Below are 25747 nucleotides of genomic sequence, written 5' to 3' on the forward strand. Positions count from 1 at the left end.
AGAAGCCTTATGGGGACAAGGACAAGCCTGGGAAGGACCAATGGCAGTCTTGGAGCAATCTCTCCCCCACCCCTGCTTACCTTTTCCACCCTGAGGGCAAAGCCACCTGACAGCAGATTGTCAGGCAGCTGGCTGTTAAAGGGCTAGCCATAGTGGATCCGGTAGCTGGGATGTAGTGTTTGAAGGCTGTGTCTGTGGATCCAGTGGGCTTGGTGGATGCTGGGTTTGACACCAAGGGGCGCCCCTGCAACGCTAAGGTTAAGGATGGGCTTGGGGAGGGATTCCATGGGTGAACGGATGTTTTTGTTAAATACTTCTGCTGGGTTTTCCCCAACCCTACACTAAAGCAGAATCACAATAGGTCTTAATGACAGAGTAGTTGCAGTTAGAACAGCTCTGTTTGCAGCCTAAATATAGAAGCCTTAACTAGTTTTAAGCTTGAATGAAGTTGTGGTAGGAAAAGGCCATTGATACAATATAAATGAACAGCTGCACAGTCTTCAGATCGGAACAACCGTAGACATATGAGGAGGAAATGAACAACCAAATTTAATACGGTTAGTAACATTCTGGATAATTTTATTGCACTAGAGATGGAGACTGTCCCCATCTATGTCTATGAAAAGGACCCTACACAGTGAACAGTGCATGACAGCACACTAAAAAACATTGGGGACTACAGAGACTATGATGTATCTGCAGTTGTCTTGCATGAAACAACACGTATATAATTCACCTTCTGTATGCAATATATGCAGTTTTACAGAAAGACAATTCACTGCAGAATGCATAGGAAGGTAGGTGTATTTCCAAGCACCGGTTATTTAGAGTGTCCAATCAGCAGGCTGGAATGTCACCTCCAGGACTAGTTAAAGGTATTTTGTCATCCCAAGCAAGGTACTCCCGTTCGCCTCATCCTGTATTGCTGGTAGCCAGGTCTGATGGCAACCAGGGATGTGGATTCAGGATGCGAAGTCACCGATGCCCAAGAGCAAGCCAAGACCTTACTTCAGCACCCTCTTCACGGTGCCACCTGAAACAGTTGCTTGAGTAGGTTGCGCAGAGGATTTTCCCTAGTCCCATCTGGGGGGCAGCCCATTCTTTTCTTCATTCTCACTATGAGCTGAATGATTGTGGCATCAGTTGGAGTGATGCAACTGGGTGTACGGGATGGGGCAATTACTTACAAGTATTACTTTCCTTGGGTCATATGAACACATGAAGCTACCTTATACTGAGTCAAGACCATTGGCCCATCACAGTCTGTATTATCTATTTTGACTGGCAACCAAACTCCAGGGTTTCAGGCAGACATCTTTCACATCACTTACTACTTGATCCTTTTGACTAGAGATCCGGGGATTGAACTTGGAACCTTCTGCATGCAAAGCAGATGTTCTATCCTTGAGCCAGAGTCTCTCCCCTAGAAATCCCAAGATTTCCCCCGTGGGGGTTACTGAAACATTTTTACATTTATGAACATGTAGCTGGTGGGACATGCTCTCAGATCCTATCCACACATTATTTAACACAAAGAATCACAATTTATTAATCATATATTAAATACTTCAGGGGTTAAGTGGTCTAGAAAGCCCATGGGTACCAAAACATTTCTCACGCATCTAACTCAAATACTATTTTTCACCCTTCTATCCTTTTACTATGACCCCCAGAAAACTCAGCTCACTGGCAAGTGACATGAACCATTTTTACACTTTTGGCTTATTTTTAGCACAAGGAAAATGAATTTAGCTGTAATCTTCTGCATAATTAATGATAAAGTCTTTTCATGTTCTGGGGACTTGCAGTTGGATTCTCTTTTCTTGTTAACTTCGCCGAAAGCAGAACCGGCAGTGTAGTCTATAGAGTCTGTATTGGAAACAAAAAGACTTACGAATTGGAGAACTGAAAATTCTTACATGCTCACAGTAATATATTACAGATGAGGAAGAAGAAGAGGAAGAAGAGATTGGATTTATACCCCGCCCTTCACTTGGAGTCTCAGAGCGGCTTACAAATTCCTTTCCCTTCCCCTCCCCACAACAGACACCCTGTGAGATGGGTGGGGCTGAGAGAACTCTGACACAAACTGCTCTTTTTCAAGGACAGCTGTGCCAGAGCTTGTGACTGACCCAAGGTCACATCAGCAGATGCAAGTGGAGGAGTGGGGAATCAAACCCGGTTCTCCCAGATTTGAGTCCGCGCACTTAACTACTACACCAAACTGGCATGATGAAGGGATTATTTTATACGACAGGGATAATTTTAGAATTCTTACAGTGGCATGATGAAGAGATTTGTTGCCATTTTAGCAAAATTTTCATAGTTTTAAATTTCTTGATTATTTTATAGGCTGAATTTGTTGACTATATTGTAAATGAAATATGATGTTACCCGCCCTGAGCCTGCATGCACGAATGGGTGGGATATAAATCCAATATATAAATAAATATTTTATTTTTTAGTTAATACCTCCTGTATTGGTACACCATCTCCTCACAGGCAATTGTAGAATTTTCAATACATGTATCATGCCATATCTGTGCTGCTCTAAGATCTAAAGTAGGCGCGAGCTGCTGTTTGAATGGCTCCTTCAGTGTCTGGCTGGAGTGTAGACCCAAATTGCAGTCCTAGACATGAATTAAAGTGGATCATGTTATCTATCCAAAGTGAACAGCTGGCGTTTGGTCTCAAATCACACAGTGCTTATGCAGACATGAGATTTGAAGTTTGAATGTATTCATGTGAATTACACTGGTGTAGATCAATGGGAATATGTGGATTTATCAAGCATCATGACAAAATTCAAACCAGCGAGAAACACCTGGCTCTCCTCATCGCGCCACAGATGAGTAAAGGCTGAGTTAGAAATTTCAATATGTGTCCTGTCCCTTAGAGCATCCCATAGCTGCTGAAAAGTGCAGTCAAGATGAAAAACAAGAAAAGCAGGGACAACAGTTATGTGCTGAAATTGGTAATAATTCCTCCAGATTTTGGGGCTCAAGGCAGTTCCCTAATTCAGAACTTGAAAATACTTTAAAGTTTTTCAGTAATAAACTCATTTTATGCATAACCCTTCATGCATACATAACTCTCCTCTGAACTTGAAACATATTTTGGTAAATCCCAGCAATTAAGCACTTTTTGGATTCTTTGATAGAAATGCAACCAGGGTGGCATCTACAAATGATTGGATTTTGTGTTATCATTACTCTCTAGAAATAATTCGCCTTCTGGGCTGCCTTGTTCACACAGGAAAATACAGTTGTGAATTATAGCAACAATTCGTGTCATTGGATTTTAGAATGAATAGTTATGCATCTCTAGGTGGTTTACACAGAAGTCAGGAGCAATGTTCCCTCTAAGCTGAGTTAGTGTGAGCTAGCTCACCATTTTTTAGCCTCCAGCTCACACATTTTTGTCTCCTCTCAGGAAGGATGGCTCCAAAGCAAACTAATTTATGCAGTAGTCAAATCACTCACTCACAACTTTAATGCCAGTCGCTCACAAAGTAGACATTTTTGCTCACAAGACTCCACAGCTTAGAGGGAACATTGGAGTTTTCCCAGCAAGGCTGCTTTATGGGTCTTCCAAACCACCCCTGGAGTCCATGCAGGAAAGTCATATGAGGTTCAGTGAGGAAAATATCAGTTTAAAAGCAACAGTACCCTGAAATCCTGTAGAAGGAGGGGTTTTGCTTACAACTGGATCGAGAAGGCAGCTTGCTTGTCCACTGCAGGTGTAATGTAGCAGTGAGGAGAATGGGCAGCCCCATCAGGAAATCATATTCTGCTTCTACCACAAACTCAGTGGGTGAGGCTCATTTTTCTCTCACCTCTGTCCCTCAAAACTGCAATTTAGGGATAATATTTCTGACTTGACAGGCTCATTGTAAAGATGACAGCAAGGGAGTGCATGTGATATTCTTTGCACATCCGAAAGCACAATAAAAATATTGAGACTAGCTCACATCGATGTTGCCTTCCCCTGTTAGGTGGGATGGATGAATGTAGGTTGTGTCAATTTTTGTTGCCGGGAATGCAGACAGCACCCAGACTTACTTGAGGCATCTGTTTCCCCAACAAAGTAATGTTGTGACAATATTAACTGCCCACCAGCACTTCCCCAGTTCTTCCCAGCCCTACAGGATAGATCTAGAAGAAGGCTTCAGTTAACTGGAAGACATCCAACTGTACAAAGAAAACAAGAAGCAAAATTGATCTAGAGGGGCCTTGGTTCATCGGCAGAGCATCTGCTAGGTACACAGAAGATCCCCAGTTCAGTCTCCAAAAACTTTTTTTGTTAAAAGGAGCACATAGTAGGTGAAGTGGAAGACTCAGAAGAGCTGCTGCCATGAGTGTAGACAATACTGACCTTGATAGACCAATGGTATGACTCAGTACAGGGCACCTCCCTGTGCCCATGCAATTATTTGAATGACACTATTTCACTCACTCACTCATCCAAATTCAGATAAACCTTTATGCCAAAGCATTCTTCAAGAAATGGATGAGACGTCAGTTCCTCTCCAAATGGAGTGGCAGACCTTCAGAAAACTCAAACTATTTCTCTCCAAATGTGCATTAACTAAAGCCATCTTATTTTATGAGACTCAAAATAGCTGCAAGGAACAAAAAGCTGCAAGGACACAAAAATGTAACAGTCTATTGCAATAACAACAACAACAAAAGACTTAGCAGGTTAAAACCACTCAGGTCAAGGCAGATCTACCAAAAAGGGTTTGGTGTTGGTGGAAAGTGCCATCAAGTCGCAGCTGTCTTATGGCAACCCTGTAGGGTTTTCAAGGCAAGAGATAAGAGTCTGCGTTGCCATTGCCTGCCTCTGCCCCTGGACCTCTTTGGTGGTCTCCCATCCAAGTGTTAGCCCTTCACCAAACGCTCTCTGAAACAGAAACATCTTCCATTCCTACCTGAATACAACATTCATTCTGGAAAAGCCATTTCAGAAAACTGGACCTATCACAGGAAAAGGTTGTGTTTTAACCATTGCTGTATGGATAGTCCTTAAGAGAGGGCACTACAAGAAAATGGCTGCCTGAGGAACATAGCTGGGACTACAACAGGAGATGTGGTCTGATTAGTGTGTCCAAGTATACTTTGGATACCCAAGTGTCTTCTAGTGAACACACGTAATAACAAATTCTGGTATTCAGTGGGCTCTCTTGAAAGCTGCTCTTCTTAAAGATTTTTCTATGAAAATGTGAAGATGACCTTGAAGACCAGAAGGTTTTCCTTTCCAATTACAGATGAAGAAGAAGAAAGAGAAGAAGAGATTGGATTTATACCCCACCCTTCACTTGAAGTCTCAGAGCAGCTTACAAACTCCTTTCCCTTCCCCTCCCCACAACAGACACCATGTGAGGTGGGTGGGGCTGAGAGAACTCTGACACAAACTGCTCTTTTTCAAGGACAGCTGTGCCAGTTTTGTTAAAAGGAGCACATAGTAGGTGAAGTGGAAGACTCAGAAGAGCTGCTGCCATGAGCGTAGACAATACTGACCTTGATAGACCAATGGTATGACTCAGTACAGGGCACCTCCCTGTGCCCATGCAATTATTTGAATGACACTATTTCACTCACTCACTCATCCAAATTCAGATAAACCTTTATGCCAAAGCATTCTTCAAGAAATGGATGAGACGCCAGTTCCTCTCCAAATGGAGTGGCAGACCTTCAGAAAACTCAAACTATTTCTCTCCAAATGTGCATTAACTAAAGCCATCTTATTTTATGAGACTCAAAATAGCTGCAAGGAACAAAAAGCTGCGAGGACACAAAAATGTAACCTTCTATTGCAACAACAACAACAACAACAACAACAAAAGACTTAGCAGGTTAAAACCACTCAGGTCAAGGCAGATCTACCAAAAAGGGTTTGGTGTTGGTGGAAAGTGCCATCAAGTCGCAGCTGTCTTATGGCAACCCTGTAGGGTTTTCAAGGCAAGAGATGGAGTCGCGTGGCCATTGCCTGCCTCTGCCCCTGGACCTCTTTGGTGGTCTCCCATCCAAGTGTTAGCCCTTCACCAAACGCTCTCTGAAACGGAAACATCTTCCATTCCTACCTGAATACAACATTCATTCTGGAAAATCCATTTCAGAAAACTGGACCTATCACAGGAAAAGGTTGTGTTTTAACCATTGCTGTATGGATAGTCCTTAAGAGAGGGCACTACAAGAAAATGGCTGCCTGAGGAACATAGCTGGGACTACAACAGGAGATGTGGTCTGATTAGTGTGTCCAAGTATACTTTGGATACCCAAGTGTCTTCTAGTGAACACACGTAATAACAAATTCTGGTATTCAGTGGGCTCTCTTGAAAGCTGCTCTTCTTAAAGATTTTTCTATGTGTATGAAAATGTGAAGATGACCTTGAAGACCAGAAGGTTTTCCTTTCCAATTACAGATGAAGAAGAAGAAAGAGAAGAAGAGATTGGATTTATACCCCACCCTTCACTTGAAGTCTCAGAGCAGCTTACAAACTCCTTTCCCTTCCCCTCCCCACAACAGACACCATGTGAGGTGGGTGGGGCTGAGAGAACTCTGACACAAACTGCTCTTTTTCAAGGACAGCTGTGCCAGGGCTTGTGACTGACCCAAGGTCACATCAGCAGGTGCAAGTGGAGGAGTGGGGAATCAAACTTGGTTCTCCCAGATTAGAGTCCGCACACTTAACCACTATACCAAACTGGCTCATTTACCTTTACTGCTGTAAGGATGTTTCTTCTGTACTATTCACTATTTGTCCAGCTTGGTTTTTCCTTAGGGAGTCAAAGAAGAACAGCATCCGATAGTGTCTTGTTTGCATTTGACTTTTCATTTCCCGCAGAAATGAAAGATTCCAAAATTAAACAGTCATTAAACTTCTACCGACAAATTCTGTGGGGGCCAAGTCCCTAAAGAGATTCCGATGACATTTGTGTGGTATTTGAAGGAGCTAGAAGGATTCTGTCTGGCTCTTGATGTATACAAATGGAATGGCACCATGGAACCAATGGACCAGAAAAGCATACAAAGGAAATCCCTTTGTTTGTTCTTTTAGGGGGGGAGGAGGTGCAACATTTTAAAATGTGCAGATTTTTCTACCTTATCATAGGTCAACAATGGAAGAAATTGTTTGGCAAAGGAACTTCCACCATTTTATGATTTCATTTCAATACATTTAAGATCTCACCCTTTCTAAGAAGTGGAATTGTTAATTAAAAAATACCATGGGCTTTTATATGATATGGAAATAGTAGGGAATTAAGTGAGTCATGCTTCAGATCGTCACACTTCTGGTGCTTGACATGAAGTGAGAGGGAGGGTCCATGGCTCAGTGGTAGCACATCTGCTTGGCATGCAGAGGGTCGCAGGTTCAATCCCTGGCATCTCCAAAGGATCTGGCAATAGGTGATGTGAAAAACCTCTACCTGAGACCCTGTGGAGAGCCACTGCCAGTTCAAGAAGACAATACTGACTCTGACAAACCGATGGTCTGATTCAGTATAAGGTAGCTTCATAAATTTGTTCTACTGCTTCAGACCAGCACTACTGACCACCTGGACCTAAGGTAGCTTCATGTAACTCAAATCACCTGCTGCATGAACTGCACCATATCTTCTTCCCAGAAAAGATGAATGAGAGGTAGGAACATCTTAGCATAATGTTGACAGAAGGGGGATACGTCCTGTTTTAAGGAGAGGCATGGTGGGAGCCTAGAGGTAAATGTAGCTACAAGGGAAAAGTGTAGGAGCTGAGCTGAGCAGTAGGGGAGTATGACAGGTGGGCTGAAGAAAGAAAACTGGAGGAGCTGGGGGGGAAAGGACTCTGGCCTGGGTGGTGTTATGCCAACTTGTGGCCCAGGATAGCCCATTCTTGTCAGATCTTGGAAGCTGTGTGGAGGCAGGCAATGGCAACCCATCTCTGTTCTTGCCTTGAAAACCCCATGGGGTTGTCATACGTCAGCCATGATCTGATGACGCTTTTCACCACCAAAAAGGTTTTCTAGGGCAGAAACTCACACAGGGTCCAGGGATATGTGAGAGAGAGGGGGAGGGAGTGAGAGAGAGGGAGGGAGTGGGAGGGAGGGAGGGAGGGAGGGAGAAATTAAATAAGAATAGGGCTATGGGTGCAGGGAACTGGAGGACAAGGAGCCAAGATGGGATAGAGGATTGCATCTGAATTTTACCTTGTGATTTGAAGAAAGCATCTTAACATCATGGCTTAGCATCTCTAGCAGAGTGGGCAAGAGTGTGTGTGGACTGTGCTGTTCTAGTCCAGTCCATTGTTTCCTGCCTCTGTTGTGAAGACATACATAATATTAGAACATGCTGAGTGCAGGTGCTGGATGAGCATGAAGGTCAAGTGAGTTGAGGGCTTAATCTCTGCAGAAGTGAAGTGATGGATCAAGCTCTATTTTCAATTAAAAATACAAATTTTCGTTTTCGTCTTGATCCAGCAGATTTGGTGCTCACATGGATCATCTGCAACATCACGGGCTTCCCCTTTCTCTTCAGCCAACTTAAGTGGCTCTTGGAAGAAGCATTGTTGGGATTGCTCATGTACAGAAAGTAATTTGCTGGAAACACAGAAAACTCATATTGCAATTTTCATAGAAATGTGTTTTATTGCAGAGAAGTTATATTATTTACATGCTGTGATACATTACAACATAACTCTATCAAATAGTTCATGGTGGATGCTGTTGGTTGCCAGGTAATTTTTTTTTTTCAGAAGAACCACAGAAATAAAGTGAACAGACATACAGCTTTATATACTCTACAAATCGTTAGTAGCTAAAATGTTCAAAGTCAAAAGGCAGTGTTTTCTCAGGCCTACCTGTCGTCAGATGCATGCAACAACCTAAGGAGAGCAGCAAATATAAAATCAGTGTCTTTTTTTCCAGATCCATAATGCCACCAAAGCTGACGAATGGGTAAATAACTTTTTTTAATATTTCAAAGCATGTATTCTTGCATAAAATATACAGGTCTAATAAGATTGGCATAAATCTATGTCTTCATAAACCATGGCTTCAGAACAAAGGAGAAATGCAGCCTGCTCATGCATTTTGAGAAAGACAACCTAGCAAATGTTTGGTGAGCATAGCAAATTATTCATTACCTGTCTTCTACACAGATCTGCTAGAAAATACCGGGATTCTAGAGTTGCATTTCTCAGCAGAACATAAATGGAACCTCCATAAAAGGACAACTAAGCTATCTAGCTAATAGATGCTGGTGGGGAAGAGTCTATTGGAACATAAACTAAGCTAACTTGGGGCTGCCATGATATAGCAGTAGGTCTAACAGGTTCGTAACAATGTACAGTATTAATAAAGTCCGGTGATGTTTGGCTTTCCTTTATTTTCTAAGGTGCTGAAGAAATTTTTAAGTACTAACAGCTGCATCACAAATGTTAGTAACTGCATGAGCATGGGAAATTTTACAAACAGATCTGTTTCTAACAGGATTACAGTACACACTGTGAGTGAGCCTATGTAACATTAATAGACTATTTTTTGTTAAAGTGACATGAAAACATTCAAGGTATCAAAAAGTAAATATACACATCAAGGCCTGTTCGTCAGCTGCTGTGAAAGCTCACCTCTAAACAAAGCCAAGGTGAAACGTCTGAGAAGGTTTACCCTCTTGCTTTCTGCCAAATATTGTACTATAAAGGATTAAATGCTAATTTGTCCAACTTCTTTTCAGGGTCACAAATTAAGATTTTCATGGAAACAGACATCCTAATCCAGTGTTGCTCATTGGCTTCAATTCCACATTCAAGTACTAGATCAGTTTTATTGTGCTGAGGGCAACAGGCCCTCCTGAACACGCCTCCCCCTAAATCATCTTGAATCTGCCTCCAACAATATCTTGCAAACCTTCATCTCTGGTTGACATGGCCCAGGAGACTGGACTGAGGTTGGATGAAATGGTAAGGAAAAGAATGTAGGGATGAGTCCGAGGTTACACGTGTGTCAATTAATCTTTTTAATGGTTCATCTGTTTCTGTGCTAAGACATGATTCTGGATGAACTCCCTAAGGCTCCCATTGGGGACAGGTAATGTAGGAATTGGTCCTGAATTCTTAACATGGCTTTCTCAACAGGCACAGTAATACTGAGCCAGCAATATTCTGATCTCCTTTCACAGAGTTCAAGCTAACTCTCCAGCAGTGTTGCTCTACACAGAGTTATACCCTTAAAAGTTCATTGATGTCAATGAACTTAGAAGGGTGGAACTCTGCTTAGGATGGCACTTTAAATTCTTAAGAAACTACTACTTTCCTTTAATTTCTACACATATTGGTCATCACTTCTCTGCCACTAAAAATCATTGGGTTGGATCCTATGAGCTTTCCACTTGTGGAGGTGGATTCTTCCCTGCATTCTCCTTCCATACCTGGAACCCCCCTCCAAAAATTGATGCTGGGGGTTGGGAGAATCATGCTGACACAGCTCACCTCACTCTTGCATAAGCAGAAAGGTCCTAAGATCCAGCCTGTTTTGTGCAAATTTAAAGGAATGGGACTGGATTCAGCAACCTGCCAGCAGATGATCCTGGAGGATGCAGATCTTTACCATGTTCCTCTTCCCACAGCAGTCCCTTCTCCTGGGAATAACAACTATGTGGGTCAGAGGGCTGCACTAAGGAGGCAGGAAGCAACTGCCCCTCTTCCAGAGGAGTGAAGATGGCCAATATCTGCACTCTTTCAACTGGATTCAACCCATGCATCCATGTACATGCAAGGGCATATATGAAGTTCATAGTTTAGATGGAGGGATGGGCAACGTCCACCAATGCATTATTTCCGCCACTCTTCCCAGCCGTATCCCTCCCTACACTCATCAGATATGGTCTACCATTCCCTGTTTATTTCTTCATGTGAATTTCTTCAGCTGAACTGCAATTCTAATACTTATATATTTTAAAACTCTCTGAGTGATTAAATATGCTCTATTTTATATCCACATTAATATATATATATTTGTTCTAATTTAAGAAAAATACATTTTTTTCAAGAAAAGGCTTCTGACAGACTTAAGACAAAATACACACATTTTTGAAGATAAGTACAATTCAGTTCCTTGCCCACACGATTTTTCCTTGTGCCTCAGATGCCACAATAGGAGCCTTTTGTGCATGGAGCCATAACTCCGTATGTACAAATCTGCAAAGAATCCCACTAAAGAGGGAGGGGACCACAAAAGGGCAGATCCAAAAATTTATCTCCTGCAACATGGATAGACACTAGAAACCAGTAAGGGCAGGTACATTGATCTTCACATATAGATGTTGGTATGGATCCATGATGGCTACATGCGCATGTGGGTGTACAAGACAATCCCCACAATGATTCCAATTCACTTCCTGATGCATATCTTCACATGCTATCTGGGACTGCTTCCCTTGGCTATTCTGTACTTATTAACAGCCACGTGCATTTTTAATGTGTTACTGATCAGGGCCCATCATTGGTAAGTCACAAGAAATGGGTATTTCCTAATGATTTACTCTAGGAGGAGTGGGCAAGATCACAAATAAGTCAGGTATTTCATGTTAAATCATTCTTTGTTAAACATGTGCAGAACAGTAACTACCCCAAATTTCTTCCTTGGAATTTACAAAGCCTCCATAATGAAATGACAAATAATTAAAGTGCCTGGTCTTCATGCATCCCTTGTTAAACATGCACTCCATCTTTCCCAGTGGTATTAAATTCCCGCAGACTTGACTGCCATTGCTGGAGGACAAGGGCTCTGATTCATGTTACTCAGAGTGGTATGTAGAAGGGACTAGCGAAGCTGGTTCTACAACTTTGGCAGCTGAAATCCAGCAATCTAACTTCTGAAGCTCCAATGCATGTACGGAGCTCCAGTGGTCAGAAGGGCTTCCTCATTCATTTCCATAAAGGGCTCTTGATCTGTGTGCACATTCCTTTGTGTATGTGATCAGCTCCCTCGACTTGAAAGAAGCTGAGACCTATGTGCATCCAACCAAGAGTTAGATTGGGAGGCAAGAGTGCAATGACTGTGGTATCTGCCATCTACTCTACAAGGGAGGTGGACTGAAATACCACCTGATTTTTGTATGCAGCCCTTGTGGTATCCCAAACTCCTTCTTCTTGTCCTTGCAAAGATTTATTCATACTTACTTCAATGACACTGCTGGCTTTATCACTGTCACTATTCCGTACATAATAATAAGCAAGGGTATAAATCTTTGCCAGATTGGTGCATAGTTCATACTTAGGATCAGTCTAAATATCTTTTACTATATGACTGTGGCTAGCTGTAGCGTGAAAGCATTTCTAGTGGGCTGAGGTAATTTTTTTCTTTTTAAAATGCTGGGTAAAAGCTTTGTTCAGCTTGAAGTTAGCTGGATTGCTTTGGGCAAAGTCTTACTCTCTCAGTGTATGACTTCTATATATGGAAAATTTAGATCAGTTTTATTACATTTATACTTTCCTTTATATGGTTCCCAGGTAATGCTGCCATGTCAGCTCCGGGTTAGGAAATACCTGGAAATTTGGGGGGTGAAGCCCCCAGGTTTGGGGAGGGGAGGGACTTCCATGGGCTATAATGCCATAGAGTTCACCTTCCAAAGTGGCCATTTTCTGCAGGTGAACTGATCTCTGCCATCTGGAGATCAGCTGTAATCCCAAGAGATCTCCAGCCACCATCTGGAGGTTGGCAACCCCATTCCCAGGCCATTTCCCAATCAGGTAGCTTTATAGGCCAAACCCACTCAGCTTCCGCAGAAGAACTGCATCATAAGCTTTCAGACCAATCACCAAGCCTAACCAAAGGTCATCTACCTTATTTAGTACAGGGACCAGAGGAGGACTGAAAGCCAGTGTTTTTGTATGCTGTGAGCAGGACAACCAACTCGTGGCCCGTAAACTGTGACTGATGTTTTAACAGCTCAAGTCAGCATTACAGAAGACATGGAGCTGCCTCCCCATATCTCTTTTCTCCTCTTCCACGTAATAGCTAGGCAAAACCTAACATTGATGATGCCACTGTGCTATGCTTAAGGTTTCCATTCTCCAAGTCGAGCTGGGAGGCCTCTGGAAAAGACAGTGGCCCTGACCGCAGAGCTCTGTGACCCTGGAAAAAAATACAGCTATCATGAGCTATAACAACCCAACAGCTCTAGTTCCCAATGGAAGATGCTCCTGTGAGGGGCAACCAATGCAGAGAAACAGGACAGGGAATTACAGAGAGTGGTTTGCCCATTCTGCATTATGCTTCCGTCGTGCATATGGTGGCATTCAAACTGGAACCTTTAGTAAAGATCTTATCTAACTCTAGTCTTTTTTTTAAACCTCTATGCATTTCCCCTCCTTTCTAGGATTCAGAGCTCTGTTGGTTTAACCCTTTAGATTATTCACAAAGTTCCTGCCAACATTCCAGGAAAACTAGTACCTGTAAGAGGCAGATATTCCACAGGTCAACTTTCCAGCTAATGCATAACAATATTGGATTCCTTCCCAGTTAGCACAGGATAGTTTCTGTAGTCAGTGGTAGAAGTTCAACTGGTGATGTTTCTGTCCTCCCTGAACTCCCACCCTCTCCAGGCACTGCCCCCAAATCTACAGGAGTTTCCCAAGCCACTGTTAGAACCCTAACCCTGCTTTGCCCTATTTCGCATAAGGGCCGTCACTTGCAGTGCATGGCAGGGATGATGTCATGGCACATATTGTGTTTACTTGGAAGAGGAGACAAGGAGATGTTACAGAGCCAGAGTTTAGGAACAAGGACTTACACGCCTGTGCTGCAGGAGTCTATTGACTCACTCATTCCACATGGTACAGGGCAAAATGGGAGCTCTGCTTTCAACTGTAGAGTGAGAAGAGCAGTCAGACTGCTGAAGGACTGTGGCTGGAAGCACATTTCCAAAATGCTGTCTGAAGGACATGGACACCTTCCATCAGAGTGTCTGGGCCAGGGGCTGACAATCTCACCATGGGGGGGAGAGACCGGAAAGAAGAAGTAGAAGAAGAAGAAGAAAAGAAGAAGAAGAGGAGGATGAGGATTTATACCCTGCCTTTCACTCGGAGTCTCAGACCGGCTTACAATCTCCTTCCCTTCCTCTCCCCACCAGACACCCTGTGAGGTAGGTGGGACTGGAGAGCTCTGAGAGAACTGTGACTGACCCAAGGTCACCCAGCTGGCTTCATGTGGAGGAGAAGTGGGGAATCAAACCCAGTTCTCTAGATCGGAGTCCTATCTCTCTTAACCACTACTCCAAACTGGCTTTTGCTTTTACCAACGTTAAAAGTGCTATAAAATGATGAGTAATAAAGATTACAAAAATGTTTCACAGATTAAGGCTGCAATCCTATGTGCACTTTTTTAGGGAGTAAGCCCCGTTGAACTCAGCAGGGCCTACTTCTGAGTAACTGTGCATAAAGCCTAGCTCATACAAGTATGCTAATAAGTGATCAAAAATATGGGGATTGTCTCACTTCATTTTTTCTGTTGTTCTCTTTCTCCTCATCTTAACTGGTACAGGTAAGAACAGGAAGGATTCGTGAGATCTACTCAGCTGTATGGCCTTTGAAATTTAACAGTATGATGAAAAAGGCCTGTCAAGTATAATCTCTCTTTTGAAAATGAATCCTGAGAGCATTCCATAAGAGAGATTCACACTCATCAGAATACATTTTCTAGCCTTCCACATTTCTCCCGTCTTAGAACAGGCTCAATATTAAACGCTGAGCAAGATAAAGATAAGAAATGATTAAAACAATATTTCCGGAAGGATAAATAATATTTGCCAGTTCTCTTTTCTAGCAAAAAAAAGGTACATTTCTGAACAGCGCTTAGTTTTAAGCAGTATAGAAATAATAAATATTATTATTACAATACCAGAGTGTGCAGCTATATAAAGTGACTTGGTTCCTGCTAGTAAAGAAGTCTATGATCACAAATGGACAAGTGCAAACATGAAACTTACCTCGTATAAAAACCCTGAATCATACTCATAACTGGACACGGCGGAGTAAAAGAACACGCCCACGACACAAACCACCAAAGTACTTTCTTAATAAAGCGGGGGCGGGGCGGGGGGCTTGAAATAAACAAACGTCTATAGCAGTTACTAAAAACTGCAATATTAGAATATCTGCTGATTGCATAAATGTGCTGTGTCAATATCAGAGTTATTCTGCAAACATTAAAGAAAACTGCAATGCTTTCATATGAGACACAACAATCTACACGTACATCAGAAGGGAAAAAATGGGGAGCAGTGAAAAATATAAACGTGGCGGGGGCATTAAGTGAGCAGGACTATCAAGGGTAGATAGGAGGGAAGGAGACAAGTTGTCTTTTAGCGTCTTGCTTAGTGACAGCCAATTTATCGCATCGCGTTCAGAGACATCCATTTCCTTTCAGTCCCCCATGGCATGATTTCTGCTGATTCAAGGCCTATTAACTCCATTAGATTTTACGACATACAACAAATTCATACCCATGTTGAGCCAATGTAGGGCCTTTAGGAATAATTCCATTTGATTTTATGTCCTATTTATGTGTCCTATTTAAAACTCCCGCTCATCTTACAAAAAAAAGAAAAGAAATAAATTATATCTAAAAGCATATTTTCATTCATTTGGAATGTAAACCCTTTATGGACAAAGAAGGGCCATTAGCGACTCATGTCCTGGATCCCACCGATAACACTGTTGGCACTCAACAAAGAAACAAACAAACACAGAAAAGACCGTGTACTAGTTCCTATGTACTCAATGGGCTCATCACCTTGGTTAAGTGATGCTCTTTTGGAGTTTGTAGAACCTTCTGGCTTTCTCCTTTTACTGGCCCTTAACCCTTCGGCTCTTCTCTCTCTCTAAGCCCTCTTATTTCTGCTGTGTCGCTGTTTTATTTGAACTTAAACTGGTTGCATTTGATAAAGCTATACTTCTTTCTGCTTTCAGAAGTTCTGGCGTCTCAAACTCCCAAGGGCAGACGGCCACACGAGATGTTAAAGGTGGCTGTGAGTTACTAGTTGCTGATCTACTGGAATCGGAGGGAAGTACATTCCCTGCTGGAGAGGAAGAGGCGTTCCTGGCCGAATCTCTCAGTTTATTGATATAATCTTTTTCTGTGGGTTGTGCTGCTGCTTTGGGGAGTAGTTCCTTGGGCTCTCCAGCACAAACCTTGGCTGCAGAATGTAAATTAGCAGCCTCACTTTTCACCCCAAGAGCTTCCTGAGCCTTGCCACTCAAATGTTTTTTCTCATCTTCTGCACCATGTTCTTCTTGGCTCTCCCAAGGGCATACTTCATACCTATCAGTGGTCTTTTGGTTGGAAGGCTGATGCCCTTCCACAGTCTTCTGATGAGTTTTGCCCTTTGGCTGGGAAGGATGAGGTTTCTCTAATTCAGATGAAGCAATGGAAACATGCTTTTGAACTTTTGTCTCAGAAAGACCGGTGCCCGGGTAATGGTCATACATTTCCCAAGGACAAACTTCTCCGATATCGACACCATCCTTGGACAGCATCTGAACCACACCCACATCAGAATTTTCAGACACCTGATTGGCCCTTTGCTGCTTCATTATTCCAGATTTATGAGTCTTCTTTGATTCCTCTGTGTGGGAGGAATTTTTCCGGTGTGAATCTTTGTGCTCGCTTTTATCAGAGCTCGAGTGCTTTTTGCTCCCTTCCTTGACCTTTGGTTGAGACTTGTGGGATTTGCCACTTTCTTCATTTTGCGCTTTCCCCGTTAACCCCAGTGTTTTTTCCTTGGCACTGGCAATAACACTGAGAGATTTCTGTAACACAGACGTTCTTGGGTGAAGCGGCTTCTTATCTGCACTCAAGTTGTGGGCACTCACGGATTTGCACACCAAAGGGACATTTTCGGTAGACACCGCTTCCACTTTTTCTGGAGCTTTTTTGGCTGCTTTTTTCCTGGGGAGGGAATCCACCAAAGAATTCTCTGTAGCTGTTATGGCTTCCACACTTTCTGTAGTTAAGCTATTAGATTCTTCTGTGGGATCTCGAACATGGTCATAAGTGCTATGAGACTTTTTCAGTGAGAAGACTCTGTTTCTCAAAGAGTCCTCCTTTGGTTTGATGTGGCCTGTGGAATCTGGTGGGTTTTTCCTTGCCAGAGCAGTACTTTTTGTAACCCCGTGATCCACAAGGTCCTTTTCCTCCCGTGAGCACTGTCTACTGACCGTCTCGGGAATTTCCGTAATTCTGCGCATGATAGAGCGACCTAAGCCCTTTTTCGAGCACCTCTTCTTCTGGAGATGAGGATTGTTGGTAATCATTTTTTTCCTCTTGTAAATTTCCAGCTGTGCATACAACTTCTTCAATTCATCCTGCAAAAAGCAAAAAGCAAAACTAGTACAGATTGTATATATTAGATCAAAGCTGGTGTGCTGCAATTTCTAGGCGCTTGGGGTTTGGATATGGAAACCCAAATTCAAATCCTTGCTCAGCTTTAAATCTCAGTGAGCTGCTTTAGGCAGATCAAAATCCTTCCAGGCCAACATTTGACCAGCATTTCTGTTGTCCTTTCTGGCTTAAAAACATATGCAGCAATGGGAAGCTGAAATCAGTAGAAATCGGACCAGCTGTATGTATGTGTTTACCCCTTCCCTTCCTCCCATTTGCCTGCTCAAAAGCACCTTCCTTCCCACGAAGGAAAAGCTACAGGGACTTTTACTCCTACCCTGGATTATGAAAGGACGAACAAAAGTGGCAAGTATTTCCCTTCTAAGTACAGCCTCCCATGGCTGCTTTTCATTTAAAAAATAATCAGGGAGAAAGAATCGTAGAACTGCCCCTCACTTGTAGCTTAAAGAGGATTGCTGTAAAGCTAAAATACCACTCCAAGCTCCTTGGGGGGAAAGCAAAACACAAATATCTCTGAGATACATTCAATAAAACAAATGAACAGCCTTGGAGGCAGGTTAGGAAAGGCTCCCTTGAAATTCCTGTAGGATTCCAGGTCACAGGATTTTATGTCTTGATTACTAACATTTTACCCCGCACTTCCTCTAGGGAGCTCAGGGCAACATAACACATTTCTTTCTCCTTCTCCTATGGTTGTCGACACAGGCTTGCGATATTCCTGGAGATTTTGGGGGAGTGCTTGGGGAGGGCAGAGTTGAAGGAGGGAAGAGAGCTCAGTGGGGATGTGATGCCATAGAGCAGGGCAGGGGTGTTGAACTCATTTGCTATGAGGGACAGATTTGACATAAATGGGACTTTGTCGGGCCGGGCCATGTGTGTCATAAAATGTAATGCCAGGTAGCAGAGATATATATTTTAGCAGCTATTCCATTGGAGCCCCACATTAGGAGGGTGTGTGTGTTAAAACTAATACTTGTCTGCAAAACTGAAGTTCCTTGAGTTTGTTGATTTTATTTTATTTTATTTTAACCCTGACTGGTCCCAACCCCCCCCCCCAAATATAAACTACAAATATAAATAGTCGGAGCCTAGGACCCAGAGGAAGAACATGGGATGGCTGAGCATTGCAAGCTTCTCCCCCCACTCAAGGTCTATTCAGAGTGGCAGTGGCTCTCCAGGGTCTCAGAGGGGTGTTTTTTTTTACAGGAGGGGGGTTTGAGATAATAATTTTGGGAGTCCTCTTCAGCACTTGTTCTTCTATTATTCTTTGGAGCTTCATATTAGGAGGGTGTGTATGTGTTAAAACTAATATTTCTCTGCAAAACTGGAGTCCCTTGAGTTTACAGAACTCTACATTTTAACTCTGGCTGGTCCCAACCCCCCCCCCCTTTAAAATAGGCCTGTCTAAATTGGAAAGGGGGGGGGATAGTGGGATTTTGCAAAGCAAGTTTTAAAATAAAAAAGAAGCAAGAGGATCACAGCAGAAGGAACCCCACCCCAGCTCCTAACTGTGAGGAGGACCCCATAGGCCGGGAGGGGTGGCTGGGAATTTTGGCAGCCCTGCCCTCTGCTCTTTATACTCCAAGACAGCTCAAGCTCAGAACAGCATGGATGGGCAGAGGAGGGGGGAGAGAAAAGAGCCCACTCCCAGTTTGAATTAAAGGCCTGGGTGGGCCAGTTCTAGCCCACGGGCTGTGGGTTTAACACCCCTGTCATAGAGTCTGACCTCCAAAGCTGCCATCTCCTCCAGGGGAACAGATCTCTGTAGTCTTGAAATAACCTGTAATTCCAGAAGAACTCCAGACACCACCTGGAGGTTGGCAACTCCATCTCTAATTTATCTCCACAGCAATCCTGCATTAGATTCAGTTGAGTTTCATAGCAAGCAGGGATTTGAACCAGGTTCTCCCAAATCCTAGTCCAACATTCTGACCACTCAGCTACACTGGTATATATAGGTTGTGATCAGACAGGCACTTTGATCCACAGTCAGTGCTCCTTCTGTCTGGATTTAAAGTGTTCATTCAGACAGCAACGTCTAGCTCCCATTCTGCAGCTGTCAGCCTCTCGTCCTTACCCCGGTTTTCCTGACTCCGCAGAAAGTCCGGTATTTGCTGAACCTACCAACTTTATCACGGATCTGTGGTTGTCTGGTTGATCTCCCATGCCATCAAGCTGGCATAGAAGGGAACCATCCCTTCTGTTTCAGCACCATGTTTTTCACTCTGTTAGTGATATGCACATAACTGCATAAACACCAACATATATTATCAAATGTGTGGACACTCCCGTGCTTTATTTCATTTTTGGACTGTGAACGTAGGTGGGGGGTATCCTGCAACTGTCACAGCACTAGCTGGGTGATTTTGCATTTTTATTGAGGTTTAATGTTAGTACAAATAGCCCTTGGGCAGATATCTATGGTGGCCATTTTTGGAAGCAGTGATCTGAGTTGGCATTTCTGTGCATGCAAGAAAAAACAAGAATTCAAGTAAGCGCTTATGCACATGTGCAAACACAGACTTTTTAAAAAAAACCTGCTGCTCACTCGCCTGGTGGTTGCTGCCCGGCAAAAGTCAGAACGCTCAACCACAGAGTCAGCATGTGATGAGGTGGGTAAGAGGGGAGCTGTCTGGTTGAACCACAGTGGAACAAAAAGATCTAGATCAAATTAGAGCCACGACAACAGCAGGATAAGCTGCCCATCTGACTGCAGCAACAGAGTCCTCTCAGGGGATTGCGGGGGGAGGGGGTCTCTTTGGAGAGGGAGTGGGGGGGTGGCGCATGCTCCTGCCTGCCTGCCTGCCAGCCCCTCCTCCTCCTGCGGGCCAGGCCCAGGAAAGCAGGCGCTTTCTCCGGGCCCCAGCACGGTCACTCTGTCTCCCCCCCCCAGGCGGCCAGCTGGGAGGTTTCCAGGCCCCACCAAGAGGTTGGCATCTGAGGGGGGCGCCACGAGGCGGCCTCGCCTAGGGTGCACAAACCCCTCGGGCCGGCCCTGATCTTATCATAATCAGACAGGGGGTATAAGGCTGTCAATATCTTTGTCAAGGGGTCACGGTGGCTCAGTGGTTAAGTTGCTTAGCTACAGACTGGAAGGTCAGTAGCTCAGCAGTTCGAGACCTGAGTGCTGCGTGACGGAGTGAGCTCCTGTCTCCTGCTAACCTAGTAGTTCATGAAATTGCAAGTATATAAATAGGTACTGCTTCGGTGGGAAGGTAACAGCATTCTGTGTGCCTTGGCATTTAGTCATGCCAGCCACATGACCATGGAAATGTCTTTGGACAGCGCTGGCTCTTCAGCTTGGAAATGGAGATGAGCACTGCCCCCTAGAGTCGGATTCGACTGGCTTTTGAGCAAGGGAAACCTTTACCTTTACTATTAAGTGTTCTCCTTGTATATATTTTATTCTATGGTTGGTAGCCTACTGGAACTCTCCTGAAATAAACAACCAAAACTGTTTCTACTTACACCCATTTCTTCCCATATAATTGTTTTTATTAGGACAAAGCTAGCCACCATTTAAAGGCTGGGTTTTTTAAAAGAATTGAAGATGTTCTATGAAGCATTACAACCACAATGAAATGAGAATTCTTCCATGTACCCTTATATCTTCTGGGTCCAAGCTATGCTCGCTCCAAGCTGAATTGATACTGCTGTTCAAATAAGATCCAGATCTGCCCAAGTCAAGTTCATCTTCATAAGCCTCTGTAGGGATATCGTCTCGTGGATTATTGCTTGAATGGGAAAACTGCAAGAACATGAAGGCACTGGTCAATATAACAGAAAACACTGAACCCAATTTTGCATCCAACTTATATTAACTGGGGGGGGGGATTCTATAAAAAATATATACATAGATATTTATGCTCCCTTCAAATTTCTTTAAAAATATGAGACAATTTCTTTCACTGCTTCCTAATTTAACAAAGAATAACGTCTGCACAATTACATTGATGTATCTGAGGAGCAACTTGCAAATTATGAGATATCCATAACTTGATCTCCTGATGCTTTTATTTTTTATTTTACTTTGAGGTAGGAGCAGCCATGTGCAGGGTGAAAGGATGTTTAAGGATTTCCACCCATGACATTTTCTATTCCACAGCCCCCCTCTGAGATTACCTCCACTCCCCTGTGGGGCTCACAATGGCTGTAAGGCCACAGGGAGAAGTGTTGGACATCCCCTCCCCAGCACCACTGTTTTGATCCACTTGACAGTGTATGGCTGCACTAAGTACAAATGAGAAATGTTGAAAGGACCAATCACAGATGCCCCATATAACATCAGGTTTGCCCTTGAGGTATGACAAGAGAAAGGTGTAAAGGAAGAATACCTTTGGGATCAAAAGTAACCCAACAGTAACTGTCACAGTCAAATGTGTGTGCGCAAAGAACAGCATCAGTGTCCAATCAGGCTGAAGTTTTGAGGCAAGACTGAACCTGAAAATAGAATTCACAGGGTTGGCAAATGCACCTTCCTCCGCTTTCCTCCCCCACATTAAATGTCAAATTCTTAATATTCCTGACAACACTTATAGAATAAAAATCCAAAGATAAAAATGTTGGTCTTGCATTCCATTCCTAATTGTCTCACGCCCCCTCAACACATATATTTACATGTGGGAGTGCTAATATCTCATGTGTGTGCAAAGTTTACTCCAACAATGAAATAAATGGGGGACACTTGCTTCTCAACAGAAGTTTTGTGTATGTATCAGAAGATACAGTTTTGGACCAGGTATTAGAAAGAGCCATGAATACGCTTCTTGAAATCCTTGGATGAAGATAAAAACATAGTCTGATAGATAGAAAGTACACAGGGATGCCACTGAAAACAGCAGCTTCGTGGTGAATTCTTCTCTTTGCCTCCTTAATTTCTAATATCACTTGCCTGTGCCCTGGAATATTACAACCCCTGATCCTTCTAGCTTAAAGCCCTTCATTACCTAGAACTCATATCATTGAAGTTTTGAACATCACCACCTGCTAGAAGTGCTTTCTTTTGAAGAGGCATGTTTAACTTTTACAAGATCCATGGCTTTCTTGGTAGTTGGCCATCTATTTGGACTGTCCGCCCAAGGAGATATGCAAATTAATTTCTCTGGAAAAGTTTAGAAAACTTTGGAAAGCAGGTCTTCTTCAGGGACTTGGCTTATTCTGTTGTTTGAATGGTTGCACCCTGATAGTATTATTTATTCTTGGGCTCTGATGACTGTGAAGAACTTTTATTGATTCTTCTCGGGTCTGGATCACATAGTTTTCATGAGGGTTGTTGGCAGAAACTTGTGTCTACTTAATTTTATTGTTCTGAATTGCTTTGCTCATGTTTGTAATTTCTATTTTTACGCTGCTTCAAATACCAATAAAATGCAAGATGTACATTTTAAAATAAAGAAATCAAATTGCATGTAATCAATGAACCACACTGAGTAGACTTTGGCCAGTCATAGCCTAATCTATCTTTAGGGCTGACAGAAAACTAAAGTTGGGACAACCTCCTGTATAACCCACCCCCATCCCCGGCAACCCTGGAGAAACATTTAAAAAATAGACAGGTATTTCATATAGACCTCAAATTGATCTCAAGGAACAGATATTAAATTTGCAGTTTCTCCCAAGTAAACAGAATAGTGGGACAACTGTCATGGGTGAAATAAAAATGTGTTTCTGGGCACTAGAGATACAGGAACAATAACTGCCCAGAAATGTTGCCAGTTAAGTCCTAGGGAGTCACAATGGGTCACTTGCCTAAGTGTATGAAATACAGCCGAGATAATGAGCTCGTTGTGTACTGCGACAGCCAGATAACGGGGCTCGTGGAATGCCAAAAAAATGCCGAGGGCACTGTCCGCACTGCATAGCAGAGATAAATGCCCCACAGGAGGAATAAAAACTCAGCTGCAAGAAGAGCAAAAAGAAATATTTGGAAATCAGTCCGTATGGGTAAAAAAAAAAAAAAAAGGAGAAACAAAACGATATCCTGGTTTTTCAATTGATATATCTAAATCCAGCATTCATGATCAGATTTATGCACACATTCATATGCTGTCAGGTACTACAATTAAATATAGATTGCCCAATGTTATTTCACTTCACATACTGGCATCACAATCTAGATCCTGCATGCACTCCAATACACAAATGGCATGTGCACGCCAATATGCATTCAGCATGTGCAACTTTCCCCATGCCTTTCCAAACACATAATGGAATATATGTATGTTGTTTTCCATTTGGGAACCTCTTATGGTCAAGGGAGATCAATTTGCACATCAAAGTTATTATGGCCACATGAAGATTGTTTCAGGAGGGTAGCTGTGTTAGTCAGCGTTAGAAGACCTAATCTGAGTCCAGTAGCACCTTAGAGACCAATAAGATTTTTTAGGGTATCAAAGTATAGTACATTAAGTGTTAGATTTCCACAGGGGTCGTTTCATAGAAAAAGAGCTAGGGGAACTCATTAGCATAACTCATTAGCATATGCCACACCCCCTGACATCACCGGAAGTGTGTCATAAGGCCACACACCCCGCCCCCAACAGTCCTGCCCATGAGGGGCCCAGCAGTGGACCTGCAAGGCCGGCGGGAGTGCAAGGAAGCCCCACGAAGGCCCTCCCTGGCCCCAGGCAGGCAGGGGTGGGGAGAGGCAGGGAGGAAGCAACTTACCCTCCCTCTTCTCCTGCCTCCTCCTGGCTGAATGAGGGCCGGAAGCGGGGCGGCCGGAAGCGGGGGGGCTTCGTCATGTGCCCCGCCCCCGTACCTCACCCGGGGGAACTGCGATCCCCCGCGATTCCCCCCCAAAATGACATCTGGATTTCCATAATTGGCCAAAAGAAGGAATACCTTTTGTTCAACTACTCTGTTCAGCTTTTTCTGCTTGTGAGTGCATATGTGTTTGTTTGCAACATGACACATATCCTGGAATGAAGTTTGCTACTCCTGAAGAGATCGTTTCTACATTTCTCAAATTAGGAATACCAACAACATTCCCATCCTTGCACCCATTTTCATGGGAGGAAAAAGGTTAAAATAAAGTGGTGTGCAACATTTCCCTTGAAAATTAAAATATTGGAATGAAAGAACATTTAGGGTACAATTCAAATACAACTTTATCCCCCCCCCACTTAAAAAAAGCAGGATAGGAATAGAAAGCCCTGAACTGGATAGCCCAAGCTAGCCTGATCTCATCAGATCTCAGAAGCTAAGCAGGGTCAGCCCTGATTAGTATTTGGATGGGAGACCACCAAGGAATACTGGGTTCACTACGCAAAGGCAGAAAATGGCAAACCACCTTTGAACGTCTCTTGCCTTGAAAACACTATGGGGTCACCATAACTCAGTTGCAACTTGATGGGGGGGGGGAGCAATAGGAGTGCTCTTGAATTCCATTCCAAGCAGAATCAAGGAAAAGACTTCAAGTGTCAGCTTGGGTGGAAATATTTTTGGAGAAGGCCCCAGAGTTTGCTACAGTGCAGGAGATTCTAGCCTGTTTCAAAATACTACTACTGCGTCTGGCTCAGGAAGCAGGTTTTATTCACCTGCTGCATGCATGGAAGGCTGAGAATACGAAAGGTGGGGTCTTAGAATGACCTGGGGTGTCCCTGGGACATTCTTGGTTGCCATAGCACTTGCTTGGCCAATGTGGGCAGAGAACACACCACCTGCTAGCTACAGAACAGGCTTAGAGTGTGCAAAATGGCCTCCTAGAGAGGTATCATGTGCTCTGAACAGGGTCCCTGCACAGGAACAAGTGAGGTCTCTTTATTTATTTATTCATTCATTTATTTATTTATTCAATTTCTACCCCGCCCTCCCCACTGGAGCAGGCTCAGGCGGCTTACGTAAAAGTTAAAACACATAAAACAAAGTAAATATAAAACAATCATAAGTGAGAGAGAAGGTTTTTATTGTATTTAGCCATAGGCCATTACAAACCACAAACAGAGAAGAATGCAATAAAACATGGACAATTGTATAAAATAAAATACAGTCTAAAACATTGTAAATCCATAATACCGAGGTTATAAACAGTTAATTAATTCACAGCATACCCACTAAAATCAGTATTAGCTAGTTCCCCTAGGAACAGCGTTGGCCCGTACTTTCCTTGCAGCCAAGGCAAATAAAGCCATTCCATTGGATACATCGGCATTGGCATCGGCTAGCAAAAATATAATCTTCTCTGGGACTGAATAAAAGCTTAAAACTGATAAAATACCAGATAAAATTTTTGACCTAGGTTGGAAATACAAAGGGCAATCAAAAATGTAATGGGAGAGATCCTCAATAGCAGGAGAGCCACAAATACATAAACACTGTACCTTGGGTGTTCTACTATAGCGGCCAGCCAATACAGCCGTAGTCATT

General features: G+C 43.2%; 1 protein-coding gene across 1 annotated transcript in view; it reads right to left on the reverse strand.

Moving 5' to 3' along the window:
* Positions 1–15870: 15870 nt before the first annotated feature.
* Positions 15871–25747, reverse strand: part of GPR158 (G protein-coupled receptor 158) — a 193656-nt gene continuing 183779 nt past the window's right edge. Inside the window, 5 exon segments of the mRNA XM_015414287.1 lie at positions 15871–17343; positions 20982–21128; positions 21715–21820; positions 23129–23205; positions 23208–23278. Of these exon segments, the coding sequence (XP_015269773.1) occupies positions 15871–17343; positions 20982–21128; positions 21715–21820; positions 23129–23205; positions 23208–23278 (1874 nt within the window).

This window comes from Gekko japonicus, unplaced genomic scaffold (assembly GCF_001447785.1).
Source record: "Gekko japonicus isolate JY-2015 unplaced genomic scaffold, Gekko_japonicus_V1.1 scaffold80, whole genome shotgun sequence".
Taxonomy (NCBI): domain Eukaryota; kingdom Metazoa; phylum Chordata; class Lepidosauria; order Squamata; family Gekkonidae; genus Gekko; species Gekko japonicus.